The sequence below is a fragment of the Microcebus murinus genome, chromosome 14 (genome assembly GCF_040939455.1).
Source record: "Microcebus murinus isolate Inina chromosome 14, M.murinus_Inina_mat1.0, whole genome shotgun sequence".
Lineage (NCBI taxonomy): Eukaryota > Metazoa > Chordata > Mammalia > Primates > Cheirogaleidae > Microcebus > Microcebus murinus.
In genome coordinates, this window is record NC_134117.1 from 25864759 (window position 1) to 25881958 (window position 17200).

The following is a 17200-nucleotide window of genomic DNA, read 5'->3' on the forward strand; positions in this document are numbered from 1 at the left end:
GCTAAGAGTGCAGAAGTGGTTTTGGTATGAGGGCACATTTGATACTCGATTCTTGATTCTATTCTACCCCCAAGAGCTCTCTTATTGATTTCCTATCCTAGGGATGACCAGTAGATAGCCTCCTGGTGATCCTGACTTGGTGTTCGTTTTTGGCTTAAAGGTATAACCTTTACCTTTCTTGCTTTTCCTCACCAGTTTGGAGGGAAGCTGGTCACCTTTGGCCTCCCCAGCTCCCCTGCCCATCATGTGCCACAGCCTTGCCCCCGCCTAGTCTTCATCAGTCAAGTCACCACAGAATCTGAATTGCTGATGCGGTCAACTAAGCTGCAGAAGGCCCTGGGATCTGGAAATCTCCTGAATTATTGTCAGAACAAGAGCCAGCAAGCTTCACTGCAAAGTGAAAAGATGCTGTGGCAGTTCCTAAAGGTAGAAGGCCTGAAGGCTGGTTGCTTAGAATTGTTTTCCCAAAGCCTGGAACTACAACCCCTGTCAACTCCAGGAGAGGCACAACCATGTCGTCACCCAGATTACAAAGGCCCGAACTCTCCTTGCTTTCCCTCCCCCAACACTACACCCACCCTCTGGACACAGAATCTTCACCCTCTACTAGAGGCTTATAGGCCATTCGTGAAGTGGCTGGGGAAGATGGAGAGTACAAGAGATGTGTTTCTTTGTTGCTATTATTGCTGATGTCCTAGATACTTTACCAGAGCCAAGGTAAAGGTTTTCACGGGATCATGCCAAAGGGCAGGTGAGGTGATGGGAAGAAAAAAGAAAGGAAGGAAAAAGAAACAGAAGAGAAGGAAAGATTCATTTGAAGAGTACCTTGTCATAAGAAGGCTTTGAGTTTGTTTCAAGTAACCCAAGGCAAGTCCTTGTGGGTGGGCCACTGTACTCTGGAGGCATGGATTCAGTCCCAGTTCTAATTTAATTTCAAATTGCATTTGACATCAGGAAGAGTGCTATTCCTGTCAAAGGAAATGAACAAGTGAGAGATCTGAAGGAAGAGAGGGAAGGAGCTGACTGGTCAGGCAGTGGGAGGATTATGCAAACCTCTGGGATTATAGAGAGGAATGCAAAAAGAAGGATAGGTCCTGTCCTGGGGGCCTGAGAGGTACTCACAGTCTGAGCTTTCGACACAGCAGAACTTTACGACAGTAGACATCAGAAACTGGGAAAGAGGAGAAGGATTTGAGAAAGATTATTGACTATAGAGTGAAACTAAATAAAGGGGGAAAGAAAAGAGTAAGAAATATGTTCCTATTATAAGCAGGCTGCAAGCTCTAGGAGTGGTGAGGTGGGAAAGAAAACAGAGGGAGTGGGCAGGAGTTCAGCCTTTACACTGCTGGGCAAAGGAGACAGCAGTACCTATGAGACAGAGAGGAGTCTGGTTTAAAAGCCATCCAAGAGCTGTCCATCGTGATGGTTCCTGAAGTCGAGTGTGAATGAACATTTCCAAGAGCATGAAGGAGCAGGGAGCCCAGAGAGACTGTGAGAAAGATCATGGTGGCCAGGTGCGGTGGCTCATGCATGTAATCCTAGCACTCTGGGAGGCTGAGGTGGGCAGATCATTTGAGCTCAGAAGTTTGAGACCAGCCTGAGCAAGAGCAAGACCCCATCTCTACCAAAAATAGAAAAAATTATCCAGGCATGGTGGTGCATGCCTGTAGTCCCAGCTACCCAGGAGGTTGAGGCAGACAGATCGCTTGAGGCCAGGAGCTTGAGGTTGCTGTGAGCTAGGCTGATACCACGGCTCTCTAGCCCAGGCAACAGAATGAGACTCTGTCTCAAAAAAAAAAAAAAAAAAGAAAGATCATGGTGAGAATTCATGGTTCAGTGTGGAATAAATGAAGGCCTAGGCCAGCTAACCCAGATTAGAGGGCTTCAGGAAGGCTTGCTCCTCAGCATTTGGGACACTGAGTGGGAAGCTAACTTTATTTACTATATCCATGCATCTTCTACCAGGCGTCTTCTTAACTAAACATTCAGACTTGCACGGCTACTATAGACTACACTTGGCATCAGTCTCTTCAGAGGGATATGAGCCAGGGACCACAGCAGGGCATCATCAGACGGTCTTCTCTGGGAGTCCTTTCAGCAGTCCATGCAGCAATCTAGAGTTCTCTGCTTCAGCAACTCACAAGACAGTCTGTGTGCAAGGAGATGAGATACACATCAGCAGGTGTATAAGTTGCCATGACTTAGGAGATTCTTACTCACAAAAGAATAGCTTCCAGAATCCCTGCAAGGTGTCTGTCCAGTTCCAAGAGTCATTACAATCAGGGAAACATACAGCATGGTGTCCACATAAATTATTTATAGTTTACATAGTTGCAGTCCAGATGCAATTTACCAATCACAAACAATGTTGCCTAGAAACATCTGACATTTTACTCTTACCAGGTTACCAGGGTAACAGAGTTAGGAAGTCAACTGAAGGTTAAATTCTCATGCAGAAGGGGTGAGGGGTTATGTTAACACTGCTCACATCCAGGAATAAATCAAATCTGGGGAGGAAAAGGGAGAGGTGTACTGCTGAGGGCACTTCTGGTAGTACAAAGAACTATATTTGAGGGTGCACTGGCATAGACGTCCAGCTTGGTGCGTGACAAGGATAATTCACATTAATTTAATGGAGACTTTTCTGTGTTCTGTGGCTTCTTAGGTGACCTTAGAGCAAGACTCCAGAATGAAATTCCTAAAGCTTTTAGGATATAGTAAAGATGAGCTTCAGAAGAAGGTAAGCTGCTTTTTATATCAGAAACATGTACTTGTTGCAGAGAACAAGAGAACCCTGCCAGAGGAAACCCATCTCAGAATACCTCTTCCTGGGCTTAATTATTGCATATGTGAGCATTTTACCTCCTGGAGTTAGGCTTTTTCTCAGGAAAATAGATCAAGAATCTTAGGAGTCCAGTTGGTATAGTATGAAAGTGGGAAGAGCATGTAATGCTTGTTTGACTTTATGCTGGAAAGAGTGGTACTCATAAATCCCTCCTTGCAGGTGGCCACATGGTTGAAGAGTGACTTGGGGCTAAGTGAGAGCCCTCAGCCCAAGGGAAATGATCTCAACAGTAACAAACAACAGGCCTTCTGCAGCCAGGTGTGGTAGGCCCCCACTCAGGCTTACCTAGGGTAGCACAGGAGACCCACCTTTAGAGCCTCTTCCTCTTCCTGGCCCTTTGCTTGCTCTCAGTAAATGCTCAGCTTCTGTTGAAGTCTTCAAATTCCTCATTCTCTTGGAACCAGAGTGAGACACAGGGTCCACGAGCTTTTGGCTTGGGAGTGGAGCTGTGTCTTAACCATGAACTAGGGCCCTTCCTAAACCTTACCTGGTTATTCTTTCAGTTTTACCCTTTAAGGGCCAAATAATAGTGCTGTCAGAGAGAGAGCCACTAAGCCAGCTCTCTACATGTCTTCTGGGTTTATTTCCTAAGTAGTCACCTCTGTCCGTCCTTATACAGGCCTCCAGACACACCACAGAGGAAGCCTCTGCTTCCTCAGCCTTCTTTGATGAGCTGGTCCCTCAAAACATGACTCCATGGGAGATCCCCATCACAGAAGGTACCCTGATCCTAAGGGAGAGAAACTCTGCTTGGGAGTAAGTGGGCCCAGAGTTCTTAGACTTGAGACATTCTTTCCTTGTCCCCTGCCTCCTTCTCCCTTCCCACTATCTCAAATGCTGGATGAGTCTCTTACCAGTTAGACCTTTTTCTGGTTCTAGATTTTCACGGATGGGTCCTTCCTATGGAAGGCCTTCTACCAAGAGCTTTTTTTCTATCTTTGTCTTCTTGCTCAAAGAAGACATGTGACCCTGCCCATGCTGATCAAGCACATGTCACACCTATAATACTGCCACATGGGTTACCTCTCTTGTCTTGGGTCCTGTCTTTAGTTACTACTGTACCTGGGTACCCCTGGGATTTTATTGCCAAGGGATTATACTTGAAGGTTTTCTTTGTTTATTTGTTTGTTTTGGGTTTTTTTGAGCAAGGCAGGCTGGGTGATATAGAGATCTAGGTGATGTGCTGTGAACCCTTCCAGGGACAGAAAGCTAGGGTCTGAGGGCAGTCTAATGTGGAGGGGATGCCTCTGTCTGCAGACACTGATGGACTCCTGAGCCAGGCTCTCCTGCTTGGGGAACTGGGCCCTGCTGTGGAGCTGTGTCTACAGAAAGAGCACTTTGCTGATGCTATCATCCTGGCCCAGGCTGCGGGTACAGATCTGCTGAAGCAAACACAGGAACGCTACTTGGCCAAGAAAAAAACAAAGATCTCCTCGGTAACTGCCTGTTATACAGGAGAATAAGGGTGGGGATACTTGGACCTTGTCAGGTGGGACCAGTGTTTAGCGTATCTGCCTGTCTCTTTCTTTCTTTAACCCTACTTCACACTAGCCCTACTAGTGTTGTAACAGGAAGCCTATGCATGACTCCTGCTGCCTATACCAGATGGCTGGCTGATGGCCACCTTCCCTCTCTGCCCATTACAGCTTCTAGCCTGGGTTGTGCAAAAGAATTGGAAGGACATGGTGTGTACCTGTAGCCTGAAGAACTGGAGAGAGGCACTGGCCTTGCTACTGACATACTCGGGCCCAGAGAAATTCCCTGAGCTCTGTGGTAGGTGTGGCTCCAGCATGGAGTCAGTGGACACATGCAGGGAGGAAGCAGAGGAGTAGCCTGAGCTCTGGGAGGCCAGGCCTTGTGGTCAGGGCCAGGGTTTGGCTCCGCCAGTGCGCAAAGACTATAATGCATGCCCCTACTTTTAGTGGGGATCATTTATTGTTCTGTTTTACTTTGTCTTGTCACATCATGAGGCAAGAGCTTTGCCCTTCAATGTAGAACAGGGTTAGTCTCAGTGTTGTCTTAAAGTCTCTTTAGTTACTTGTCCCATAGCTCAGTGTCCTCCACCTATTCCAAATAGGAGAAGGAGGTAGCTTACTGGACAGCTGTGGCATTAATGAAGTTTCTATCTCTCTGCAGACATACTGGGAACTCGCATGGAGCAGGAGGGCAGCAGGGCACTAACCTCTGAAGCCAGACTCTGTTATGTGTGCTCAGGGAGTGTGGAGCGACTGGTAGAGTGCTGGGCAAAATGCCACCAGGCTTCGTCCCCCATGGCTCTGCAGGTACCCCTTCTCTGCAGGGTACTTACTGGCTACTCCATACCAGGCACTTAAGAGAGGCTAGTAGTGGAGATGTACAGAGATATCAGAGGAAAGTCTTCTGGTTACAGGCTGGAGCCAAGGTGTTAGGGAAAAGTGAAGGGCCCCAATGTCTAGGATCTTCACCCGAGGGTGAGATATCAACTCCTTCCTTCAGGCTAGACTGAGAAGCAGCTGCTTGGTATTAACCTTCATAATATTTTCCCATTACAGGTTTGGTTACACAAGTTTATTCAATATCTGAATAATTGTGAGCTTGGACTTTTTATTAGCTGCTGTGAAAATTTGTGTGGATCTTAACTACCAAGTGCTCTGCAGGTAACCAGAGAAGGTGCAGGTCACAGACTCATGGAGAGACAAAAGTCACACTTGAAACAATTAGCATAACAGAGTCTATGATTGATGATATACTAGCAGAAAGGACACAGAAAGCAAAAGAGAAGGCAAAGATGTACAAAAATCTAAGACCCAGATGGGCCCAGTTGAATCCAGTCCTAATACCTTGGGAGGTGAGGCCAGAGCCCTCTCTGCCACAGCTCTTACATATCATTGTCTGCTACCTTTACCTAGGTGCAGCCAGGTACCCTTTACCCATGGTGGAAAATCCTTGGTGACCTGCCTGGACTTAGAGAGTAGGATGTGCTTTGAAGAGGGCTTACCACCCTCATCCTTGTTCCTACAGGACCTGATGGAGAAGGTGATGGTCCTTAACAGGAGCTTGGAGCTCCTGCAGGGTCCTAATGGGGTGAGCCCAGGCCCTGCCACAACCTACAGGGTCACTCAGTATGTCAACCTCCTGGCATCCCAGGGCAGCCTAGCTGGTGCCATGAGCTTTCTACCCAGTGACTGTGCTCAGGTGAGTGGGGCCATGTGGAGAGAGCAAACCACTTTATTCAATCAACTAACACTGACTGAGCACTTTCATGTTCCGGGAACTATGCTAATGCTGAAGCTCCTAGGATGGATAAGATATAATCCCTCAAGCAAGTCATAACCTACTAGGGGAAGATCAGATGTCACTAATTTATAGTGCCATAACAGAAGCTTATACTAAACACTGTGGGACTCCAGGGAAGGGACTAATTTTGCCTGGAGAAGTCAAGAAAGTCTTCTCAATGGTTAAAACAGCTGAGCTGGACCTTCAAAGAAAAGTAGCCTACCAGCAGATGGAGGGCATTCTAGGCAGAAAGAACAGCAAGGAGGGAGGTATACAAGTGTTTGGCAGGGATTAGGGAATTTTGTGAGTCATTTAAGGTGACTAGAGTGTACTGAGGGTCAGCTGAAGTTTGACTGCTATATGGGGCCAGGCTTGTATGAAAGGATGTTTGATTGCTTTTATTTACTTAACACAGCCTTTCCTTTTACAACTCTTATAGCCACCAGTTCAGCAGTTGAGAGATCGGCTTTTTCATGCCCAAGGTTCTGCTGTCTTGGGCCAGCAGCCTCCCCCTTTCCCCTTCCCTCGAATTTTTGTGGGAGCTACCCCTCACTCTAAAGAGATATCATCTCACAGATTGGGATCCCAACCTTCTCACCAGGTAAGACTTTATTTGTTCATTTGCTCATTCATTCAAAATACTTATGTGCCAGGCATGGTTCTAGGCACTTGGAATATATTAGTGACTAAAACTGAGGAGAATTCCTGACTTCATAGCACATAGATTCTGTTGTTTTTCTAGTAATTATTTAACAACTACCAGACTCTTAGGACATAAAGGTGCACAAATCATGATCCTTGCCCTCAAGTTGCTCACAGTCCAGTGGAAAGATAGATATGTAAAAATAACTACAGTAAAATGCATAAATGCCATGATGGATATGACAGGGTGCTATGAAATCATTTAGAAGAAAGCAGTTTGCTGTGTATATGTGTGTAGGGGCTGGGGGAGAGAGAGGCAGGAAGAAAGGGGGCAGTTCAGGGAATGTCTCACAATGAGTATGATATTTGATCTGAATCTTGAAAATTAGAAGTTATTTAGGCAAAGAAATTGGGTAGGTGAAGACTGTTTCAGGCACCAGAAACAGTTATGTACAAAGACATTGAAGCAAAAGTAAACAGAGGCCTTTTGAGGAACTAATATTTTAATGGGCCTGCAACACAGGTGTTTGTGGCCATGAAGTGAGGTTAGACGAAGCTTGAGCAACAGATAGGAGTTAGATCACTAAGGACCTGGCATTCTGTGCTAAAAAACTTAGATTTGACCCTGAAGATAGGGAGGACCTATTGAATATTTTTATGCAGGGGAATGACATGATTAGTTGTATGTTTAGGAAAGCCAAGCTGGGAGGCAGTTAGGAGGCTATGGCAAGAGACGGTGAGGGCATGAAATAACCTAAAGCTGGACAGTGAGGTTGGATTTGAGAGATTTAGTAGATAGAATTGACAGAAATTGCTGGGCAAGGTGTCTCACACCTGTAATCTGAGCATTTTGTGAGGCCAAGGTGGGAGGATCACTTGAGGGCAGTCAGGAGTTTGAGACCAGCCTGGTTAACTTAGTGAGACCCCCATCTCTACAAAAAAATTTTTTTAAAAAATTAGCCAGCATGGTGGCACGCACTTGTAGTCCTAGCTGCTCAGGAGGCTGAAGCAGGAGGATCACTTAATCTCAGGTGTTTGAGGCTGCAATGAACTTTGATCACACCACTGTACCACTATACCCCAGCCTGGGCAACCAACAGAGCAAGACCCTGTCTCAGGAAAAAAAAAAAGAATTGAGAATATTCTCAAGGTTGTGGCCAAAATGTCCAGGTGGGTTAGGTACTGTTAACATGTGAGACCAGGGGCTAACTAGATGAGCTGGGGAGCAAAATCCAGGGAGATTTGAAGATAAGAGGTATCAGGCAGAAACTCTGATGATTCATCTTATCCTACCTTCAATTCCCACCCTAATTCCTTTTCTTTCTTCCCTCCCTGTCACTTCTCTCCCATTCCTTCCTTCCCTTCCCCTCCCTTCTATCTCTCTTTCTCCATCTCTTTTCTATTTTGAAATAGAAGTCTCCTGCATCCCAATCCCACCTTACCCCATGCCAGCATCTCATACAACCACAGTATAACATAAAAACCAAGAAATTGACATTAATATAATCCATAGATTAAGATTTCACCAGTTTTACATGTACTCATTTGTGTGCATGTATATAACTATGCAGTTTTGTCACGTCGTGGTGTGTGACCACCACGACTATCAAGATTCTCAGTTGTACCATCATCACAAGACTCTCTTGTATTATCCCTTTATAGCCACATCCATCCCTTATCCTTAACTCTTGGCACACTAATGTATTTCCAGCTCTAGAATTGCTATTTCTCAGTTGGTACATAAATAGAATCATATAGTACATATCCTTTTTGAAATTGACTTTTCTCACTTAGCATTGTTTCTTTAAGGTTCATCCGAGGTATCGTGCATACCAATAGTTCATTCACTCTTATTGCTGAGTGGTATTCCATGGTATGGATATACCACAGTTTTCTTAGACATTCACCATTTGAAGAACATTTAGGTAGCTTCCAGTTTGGGGCTATTATGAATAAAGCTGCTATTAGCATTTGAGTGTAGTTTCTAAGTGAAAATAAGTCTTCATTTTTCTAGGGTAAATACCTAGGAAAGTAAGGATACAATTGCTGAGTTGTACGGTAAGTCCATTTTTAGTTTTAAAAAGAACAGCCAATCTATTTTCCAAAGTGGTTGTACCATTTTACATTCCCACCAGCAATATAACAATGATCTACTTTCTCCACATCTTCACCAGGATTTGCTGTCATCACTGTTTTCAACTTAACCATTCTGATAGGTGTGTGGGAATAGCTCATTGTGATTTTAATTTGAATTTCTCTAATGGCTAATTGTGTTGAACATATTTTCATTTTTGTATTTGCCAATCCTGTATCTTCTTCAGTGAAATGTTTGTGTATGTCTTTTGCTTAATTTCTAATTGTAATTAGAAATTACAGTTAATTCCTAATTGTATTGTTTAGGTTTTTTGTTTTTGTTTTTTGGGTGTTTTTTTAGAGACAGAGTCTTGCTTTGTCATCCAGGCTAGAGTACAGTGGCACAATCTAGCTCACTGTAACCTCAAACTCCTGGGCTCAAGTGATCTTCCTGTCTCAGACTCTGAGTAGCTAGGATGACAGGTGCGCACCACCACACCTGGCTAATTTTTTTTATTGTAAAGATGGGGGTGTTGCTATGTTGCCTGGATTGGTCTCGAACTCCTGGCCTCAAGCAATCATCCTGCCTCAGCCTTCCGAAGCACGGGGATTATAGGCATGAGCCACTGCATCCAGCATGGATTGTTTGATTTTTTTAATGTTGAGTTTTGAGAGTTCTTTATATGTTCCAGATCCAATGAACATATAAATAACATTGTTGAATATGTGATTTGCAGACATTTTATTTCAGTCTATAATTTGTCTTTTCATCTTTTTAACAGTGTCTTTCACAGAGCAAAAGTTTGTAATTTTATGAGGTTCAACTTATAAATTTTCCCACCTATGGATCATGCTTTTGCTTGTTTTTTGGAGGTTTTTTTGAAAGAGTCTTGCTCTGTCACCCAAGCTGGAGTACAGTGGCATGATCATAGCCTACTATAACCTCCAACTCCTGAGCTCAAGTGATTCTACTGCCTCAGCCTCCTAAGTAGGTAGAACTACAGGTATGTGCCACCATGCCTGGCTGATTTTTAAAAAAAATTTTTGTAGAGAATAGGGTTCTCCTTATGTTGCCCAGGCTGGTCTTGAACTCCTGGCCTCAAGCAATCTTCTAGCCATGGCCTCCCAAAGTACTGGGATTATAGGCGTGAGCCACCATGCCTGGCTGGGTCATACCTTTGGTGTCAAGTCTAAGAACTCTTTGCCTAGTCCTAGTTCCTCAAAATTTTCTCCTGTGTTCTTCCTAGAAGTTATATAGTTTTATGCTTTACGTTTTTCACATTCTATTTTTTAGTTAATTTTCATATGAAGTGTGAAGTTTTGCATAAGGTATGCCATTGGATATCCACTTGCACCAGCATAATTTATTGAAAAGTCTGTCCATTCAATGATTTGATTTTGCTCCTTTGTCAAAAATTAATTGGGTGTATTTGTATGGATCTGTTTCTCAGTTCTTTTCCATTGGTCTGTATGTCTATCCCTTTGCCAATACTACTCTGTCTGGATTACTACCACTATATACTAAGTCTTGACATGGAAAGAGTAATTTCTCCCACTTCATTTTTCTTTTTCAAAATTGTTTTGACCTTTCCCTTTCCTCATAAATTTTAGAATACGTTTGTCTATGTCTTCAAAGAAACTTGCTGAGATTTTGATAGGAATTGCATTAAAACTATAATTTAGGGAGAAATGACATCTTTACTTTGTTGAATCTTCCAATCCATGAACATGATATGTCTCTCCAGTGGTTTCTCTATCAACTTTTTATAATACCAATTCTGTACATATTTTGTTCAATTCGTACTTAAGTATTTTTCTACTGAGCAATTTGAAATCAAATGATATTACATTTTTTGTTTTGGATTTTGTTCATTGTCAGTATATATTAATAGAAATACAATTGATTTTTATGTGTTGATCTTGTATTCTGTGACTTTCCTGAACTGACTTATTAGTTCTAGGAGCATTTTGTGGAATCCATGAGGTTTTCTAAGTAGATAGTCATGTTATCTGCAAATAGAGTTTTCTTTCTTTTTTCATAATTTGTATGCCTTCAATTTCTTTCTCTTGCCCTATTGTAGTGACTAGGACTTCTAGTACAACATTAAATAAGAATGGTGGGCATGAATGTTTCCAGTCTTAGAGGGAAAACATTCAATCCTTCACCATTAAGTATGCTGTTAACTATAGGTTTTTTGTAGATGCTGTGTATGAGGCTGAGGAGTTTCTCTCTATTCATGTGTCTTAGTTCATTTTGTGCTGCTATAACAGAATACCACAGACTGAGTAATTTGTAAAGAACAGAAATTTTACTTCTCACAGTTCTGGTGTCTTGGAAGTCCAACTTGAAGTCACCAGCAGGTTTGGTCTCTGGTTACAAGATGGCACTTTGTTGCTGCATCCTTTGGAGAGGAGGAATGCTGTGTCTTCACAGGCAGAAGGTGGAAGGGGAGGAGAAATTGAACCCACTCCCATAAGCCCTTTTTATTTTTTATTATTTTTTATTTATTTATTTATTTTTTTTTTATTTTTGGCCCATAGCTTGTGACAGGGCTAATTTTATATATATATATTAGTTGGCCAATTAATTTCTTTCTATTTATAGTAGAGACGGGGTCTTGCTCTTGCTCAGGCTGGTTTCGAACTCCTGACCTCGAGCAATCCGCCCGCCTCGGCCTCCCAGAGTGCTAGGATTACAGGCTTGAGCCACCGCGCCCGGCCCATAAGCCCTTTTTATAGTAACATTAATCTATTCATGGACACAGCCCTCATGGCCTAAACACTTCCAAAAGGCCCCACCTCCCACCACTGTTGCACTGGGGATTGAGTTTCTAACACATGAATTTTGGGAAACACATTCAGACCATTGCACCTGTGTACTGGATCATAAACGGGTATCAAATTTTGTCAATTTTTTTTCTGCATCATTTTCTATGATCATATGATTTTCCTTTCTTAGCTTGTTGATCTGGTATATTACACTGATTTGTTTTTAAATATATTGGACCAGCCTTATATGACTTGGAATAAATTCCACTTGGTTATAGAATATTATTTTTATATACCTTGTTAGATTTGATTTGCTAAAATTTTATTGAAGATTTTTGTGTCTAATTTCATGAGAAATATTGACCCTTAGTTTTATTTTATGCTGTCTTTGTCTGGTTTTGGTATTAGGGTAATACTAGCCTCATAAAATGAGTTAGAGGTGTTCCTTCTATTTTCTGGAAGAGATTGTATAAACTTTAGTGTTAATTCTTTGAATGTTTGATAAAATTCTCCAGTGAAACCATCTAGACTTGGAGATTTCTTTTTTGGGAGCTTTTCAATTACAAATTCAATTTCTTTTTTTTTCTTTTAATTTTTATTTTTTTTAATTAAAAAAAATTTCTTAGACTAGTCAAGTACAGTAGTGAGGGGGGGAAGTAGTAGAACAAAGAGTTCATAATTTCTTTAATAGTTATAGGACTACCCAGTTTTGTTTCATTTTGGCTGAGTTTTGATAGTTTGTGATTCTTGAGGAATTGGTCCATTTCTACTAAGAGTCAAATTTATGAATATAAAATTATTCAAGTATTTTTATTATCTTTTTAATGGCTTCAGTGTCTGTTGTAATATTCCTTATTTCATCTCTGATATTGATGATTTATTTATATCTTCTTTCATTTTATCTTTATCAATATTTATAGAGATTTATCAATTTTATTGATTTTTTTCAAAAAAATAGTTTTTCATTAATTTTCTCTATTGTTTTTCTGTTTTCAATTACTTAGTTTTCCAAGTGCTGACCATTTTTTTTCCTTCACAGGTTCCAACTCCAAGGCCAGGGGTTTTCACACCTCAGTCATCCCTAGTGATGCCCTTGACACCTTCCCACCCTAACCCTTATCAGGACTCCAGAATGCAGGATATAAGTGACTACAGGGTACCTGGGCCCCAGGCAGCCCAGCCTTTGCCTTTGGGCCCTGGGGTGAGGCCTGGTGAGTGAGTGAAGATTTGCCTGAGCAGAGCACAGATGTCTCAGGAAAGCAATTGGCATGACCACCATGGATTTGGGAGGCAGTATTTCTTTCTAGTGAGAGGAGCTTGGAAGTTGAAGTCTGAATTCCTAATTCTATCATTTACTGGCTTTGTTCCTTTTGGCATTATTCTAAAAAGTAGTTATGTTGGTTATTTCGATGCTACAGGATTGTTTTGCAGGTTAAATAAGGAATATAGTTAAAGGTACTTTGTAAATTATAGATTTCTATAAACATGTATTAATCATTTATTATTATTAGATTTTTTAAATTGCTGTCCTATTCCTGCCTAATGTGCTATGTGACTCTCCTGAACTGAAGTTTGGTGGTAAATACCCTATTTCTGTTCTACTTCAGCTTTATCTCAGACTCAACTATTAGGAGGGCAAAGAGCTCAAGCTCCTAACCCTGTGGGATTCCTTGGAACATGGCCTCTACCTGGCCCCTCTCCACCCATGGCATCCCTAGACATCATGCAGCCTGGCCCTACCTCCCTGCCTGAAACTTCTAGACTGCTCCCTCTGCTTCCTGTGAGACCACTAGGTCCCAATACCATGAGCTCCCAGCCCCCAGGCCCTCCTGCCAGCTTCCCTACCGCATACCCTCCTGGAGGGCCAGCTGCTCCGTGCTCTAGCACCATCCCAGCCACTGGCATCTTGACTTCCCATCCAGGTCAGTTTCCTTTCCAGGGCTTCCCTCTTCTGGGTTATCACCTCCTTTTTCTCCCCTCCCTACTATTACCTTGGGAGTCTTTTTCTTCAGTGAACTGGACCCCCTTGGGGTAGAGAGTGTCTGGGAGTGTGACTGCAGAGGGAGGTATGGTGGACTCCAACTAAAACAATTTTTCCAGCCTTCAGACCAAAACTTTTCAAAGTTCCTGACCATGTCCCTGAAAATCTATTTTTACTCTACAGCACCTCAAGATTCCTGGAAAGATGCTCCAGCTCCCAGGAGAAACCTCCAGAGGAAAAAGGTCAATGCATCTTTCCCCACCCACTCCCTCATACATTCACCAGTGACCCACATTCTAGTTCCTTACAGAATTCAGTCAGTCCTTCCCATTCTCAGGTTGTCCTCGCTCTTCTCTCCTCAGCACTCTCCTCTTTCCCTCTTACTCACACCAGTCTTCCCATTTCCCCATTTCCCACTCACATTTCTGTCTCCTTGTTCACTATAATTTCTACCACTCCCCCAAATCAGAGCCGATGGAGTCTCTTAGCTTAAACTCAGTGCCTTTCTTTCTCTCTTTTTAGCTGCCAGAAACGTTTATGCTCCCAGCACCAATTATTGCTCCAGTTATGAGCCTCAGCCCTGAACCACGAAGGATCCTTCTCTCACAGCCCCCTGTCTCCAGTATGAGTCATGCTCCCCCAGGAGCCCCAGGAGAACTCGGCCTGCAGGTGACAAGGACAATATGTTACCCTCCCCTGGGAAACCTTCCAGCCCTCCCTGGGTGTAGAAAAGTGGGGAGCATGGTAGATAGGCCTCATTCCTCAAGGTAGAGGCAGTCTCTGAGCTAAGAGAAATTGGATTGGATACTAGATATTCTTACTGCAGAGAAGAGGGGAGGTTGCTCTTCTCCTCAACTCTGCTGTGCCCTAAGGGGAACAGTGTGATTCTGAATCACTGAGGACTAGTCCTTAGAGAAGCCATGAGAAGGAGAGCTTGCCTGTCTTTCTCCTGCCTCTTTATCAGCAACTTCAGCAATTGCCACCAGAGAAGATGGAAAGGAAAGAGCTGCCCCCAGAGCATCAGTCATTGAAGACCAGCTTTGAGGCACTTCTCCAGTACTGTTCCTTGTCTGCAACTGACTTAGTGAGTCTGAAGTTTCCCCACAATGCCCTCCTCACACCCCTCGCTGGTTCCAGGACTCCTTAGCTATAGACCAGTTCTTTGTGTGACTCTTTTCTCACTGTCCTTTAACATCCTGTCTATATCTTATATTTATGTCCATGAGGAATAGGGGAGGGACTTGGATTCTGATGTCTGGCTCCTCAGTAGCAGGACCCAACAGCATCAAAACCTAAAGGCAGCAGGAAGTCCTAAAAGGAGAGTGAAGCCAGGAGTAAGGAAACCTGCCATTCATTTGCTGGCTGTGTCATCTTGAGCAAGTCACTTACCTTCTTTGGGCCTCCATTTCCTCCTCTGTGAAATGGAGCAAGTAGCATTAAGCCAATCTAGCTCTAATATATTGTGATTCTTTATAACCCTATGTAGTGTTAGACTTAGGGGCTGGGGTCAGAATCCATTTCTTGAGGCTGGGCATGGTAGCGCACACCTGTAATCCTAGTACTTTGGGAGGCTGAGGCAGGAGAATTGATTGAGGCCAGGAGTTTGAGACCAGCTGGGCAACAGTGAGACCCCATCTCTACAAAAAATAAAAACTTAGCCAGGCATAATGGTGTATGCCTGTAATCCTAGCTACTCAGGAGGCTGAGGTAGGAGGATCACTTGAGCCCAGGAGTTTAAGGTTGCAGTGAGCTATGATGATGCCACTGCACTCTAGCATGGGCAACAGACTTGAGATTCTGTTTAAAAAAAAAAAATCCATTTCTGTCCTTGCAGAAGACAAAAAGGAAGCTGGATGAGGCAGCCCAGCGTCTAGAATGTCTGTATGAGAAGATCTGCGAGGGGACAGTAAGTACAGCTAGCTGTGTTCCCTCTGCCTCTCACTCTTCTGCCATCACCCATGGCCAAAGGAAGCCCAGTGTCTTTTCTTCCCAAAGGTCTCCTCAACCTGGGTCCCCACAAAATACATACATCTTTTCTGGACTAGGCTCCAGAACTTGAACCCTCTCTTATCCCCCTATGCTGCCAGGGTAGAGGCTGATATGGGCTTACAAACCCAAGGGTCAATCTCTCCACAGCTCTCGCCTCACGTCCTGGCTGGGCTCCATGAGGTTGCCCGATGTGTGGACGCAAGAAGCTTTGAGCAGGGCCTCGCAGTACACGCACAGGTGGCAAGCTGCAGCAGCTTCAGTGAAGTGTCCAGCTTCATGCCCATCCTGAAGGCCATCCTCACCATCGCACACAAACTGCAGATCTAAACCAACCAGCCCCTCTTGCCAGGAGGCCATTTCTGCTATTACTTAACTCTTCCCTGCAGAAAAGGGAAATTTTACAACAGATTCTATTGTTTTTCCCAATCCTCTTCCCTTGCTGGCAGGTATGTGATGCTGTAGGCTTACCTCCAAACCAGTTGAGTGCCTGCTTTTTCCCCTTTATGCCTGGCCTTCTAGGATCTACCCAAGACTCTCTCAGCCCCAGACGCAGAACACAGAGTCAGTTCTTTACTTTCCCTAACACTGTACTCTGACAGGACCTGGGGCAGAATATCTTCTCTCCCTGAAATATTCTGTTTAAGTGGCCTGTGACAGAGTGAACAGGATCATTATTTTCAAGTCTACTTCTGCTGTAACCCACCTTATGGGTCTTTTGTTTTTACTTTCTGTGGTTTATGAGCCTGACCTTACCTTCTCCCTGCCTCTGATTTCATATTTTCAGGTTCATATTTCTTTGTGGCCCAGGGACTAGGGTAGAGTTGACTGCTGTTCACTCTTTGAACAAGTCATAGATGGGAGGGATAGGTGCTGAGCAGAACTAAGAGAGACAACTTTGGCCCTTTTTAAACAAAACTTAACATGTGCCAGCATTATTAAGGGTGAGCTAGGTTAGGTGGAAGGTAAAAGGGGTGAACTGCCTTTCTGGAAGCTGTCTTAGGCTAACAGAGAGGAGCAGAGGGACCAGAGACTATGGTGAAAGGCCCTTGACTCCACTTATGTTTGAGCCCTGGCCCAAGGCCCTAGACTATTCATTCTGTGATTATAAGCCCAGTTCTGGAATAGGAACCATATTAACGAAGGCTTCTTTTCCAGCCCTGCTCCTCAAGAGCTTGGATGCTTCTCCCCCTCAGCCACCACATGTCTCAGGGCTACCTTCTCTGGTTGTATTTTCATTTGATTCACAGATATACTTAATGGTGCAATAAAGCCACTTTGATTTGGTTTCCTCAGTCATCTCTCAATCATTGTCTCCTCTGGGGCCTATTTTGCCATTACCTATCTTTCTAATCCTCTGTTCTTGCTTCCTGCACCCTAGTAAGGCAGGGGAGAAGCTTGAGGAGAGATAAGAAGTCAAGAGAGTTAAAGAAAGGAAGGTGTCCACTTCCACTGAATTAGGCTGCAAGGCTCTCCCTGCAGCATTTGTGGCCACTCTGCTGAGTGTGTGTGTGTGTATCTTCATCCGTGCCTGACATTCAGCTCCAGGGTTTTCCCCACACCACTTCAGGGCTGAGCTCAGCTGCACAAAGGGACTGGGTGTGAAGCCAGAGGGCACTAGCCCTAATCCTGTTGTAGATCCCATCATG

General features: G+C 43.7%; 1 protein-coding gene across 6 annotated transcripts in view; it reads left to right on the top strand.

Moving 5' to 3' along the window:
* SEC31B (SEC31 homolog B, COPII component) overlaps window positions 1–16846 on the top strand; it is a 36371-nt gene extending 19525 nt beyond the window's left edge. For all 6 annotated transcript variants that reach the window (XM_012768671.3, XM_012768678.2, XM_076009851.1 and 3 more), the window contains 16 exons: window positions 196–426; window positions 2666–2740; window positions 3005–3103; window positions 3465–3564; window positions 4103–4281; window positions 4492–4618; window positions 4982–5127; window positions 5846–6019; window positions 6540–6701; window positions 12624–12795; window positions 13192–13506; window positions 13749–13807; window positions 14088–14234; window positions 14530–14649; window positions 15400–15471; window positions 15702–16846. In XM_012768671.3, the coding sequence (XP_012624125.1) occupies window positions 196–426; window positions 2666–2740; window positions 3005–3103; window positions 3465–3564; window positions 4103–4281; window positions 4492–4618; window positions 4982–5127; window positions 5846–6019; window positions 6540–6701; window positions 12624–12795; window positions 13192–13506; window positions 13749–13807; window positions 14088–14234; window positions 14530–14649; window positions 15400–15471; window positions 15702–15881 (2358 nt within the window). In that variant the 3' untranslated portion in view covers window positions 15882–16846. The remainder of the gene's footprint in view (window positions 1–195; window positions 427–2665; window positions 2741–3004; window positions 3104–3464; window positions 3565–4102; window positions 4282–4491; window positions 4619–4981; window positions 5128–5845; window positions 6020–6539; window positions 6702–12623; window positions 12796–13191; window positions 13507–13748; window positions 13808–14087; window positions 14235–14529; window positions 14650–15399; window positions 15472–15701) is intronic.
* Window positions 16847–17200: the final 354 nt, after the last annotated feature.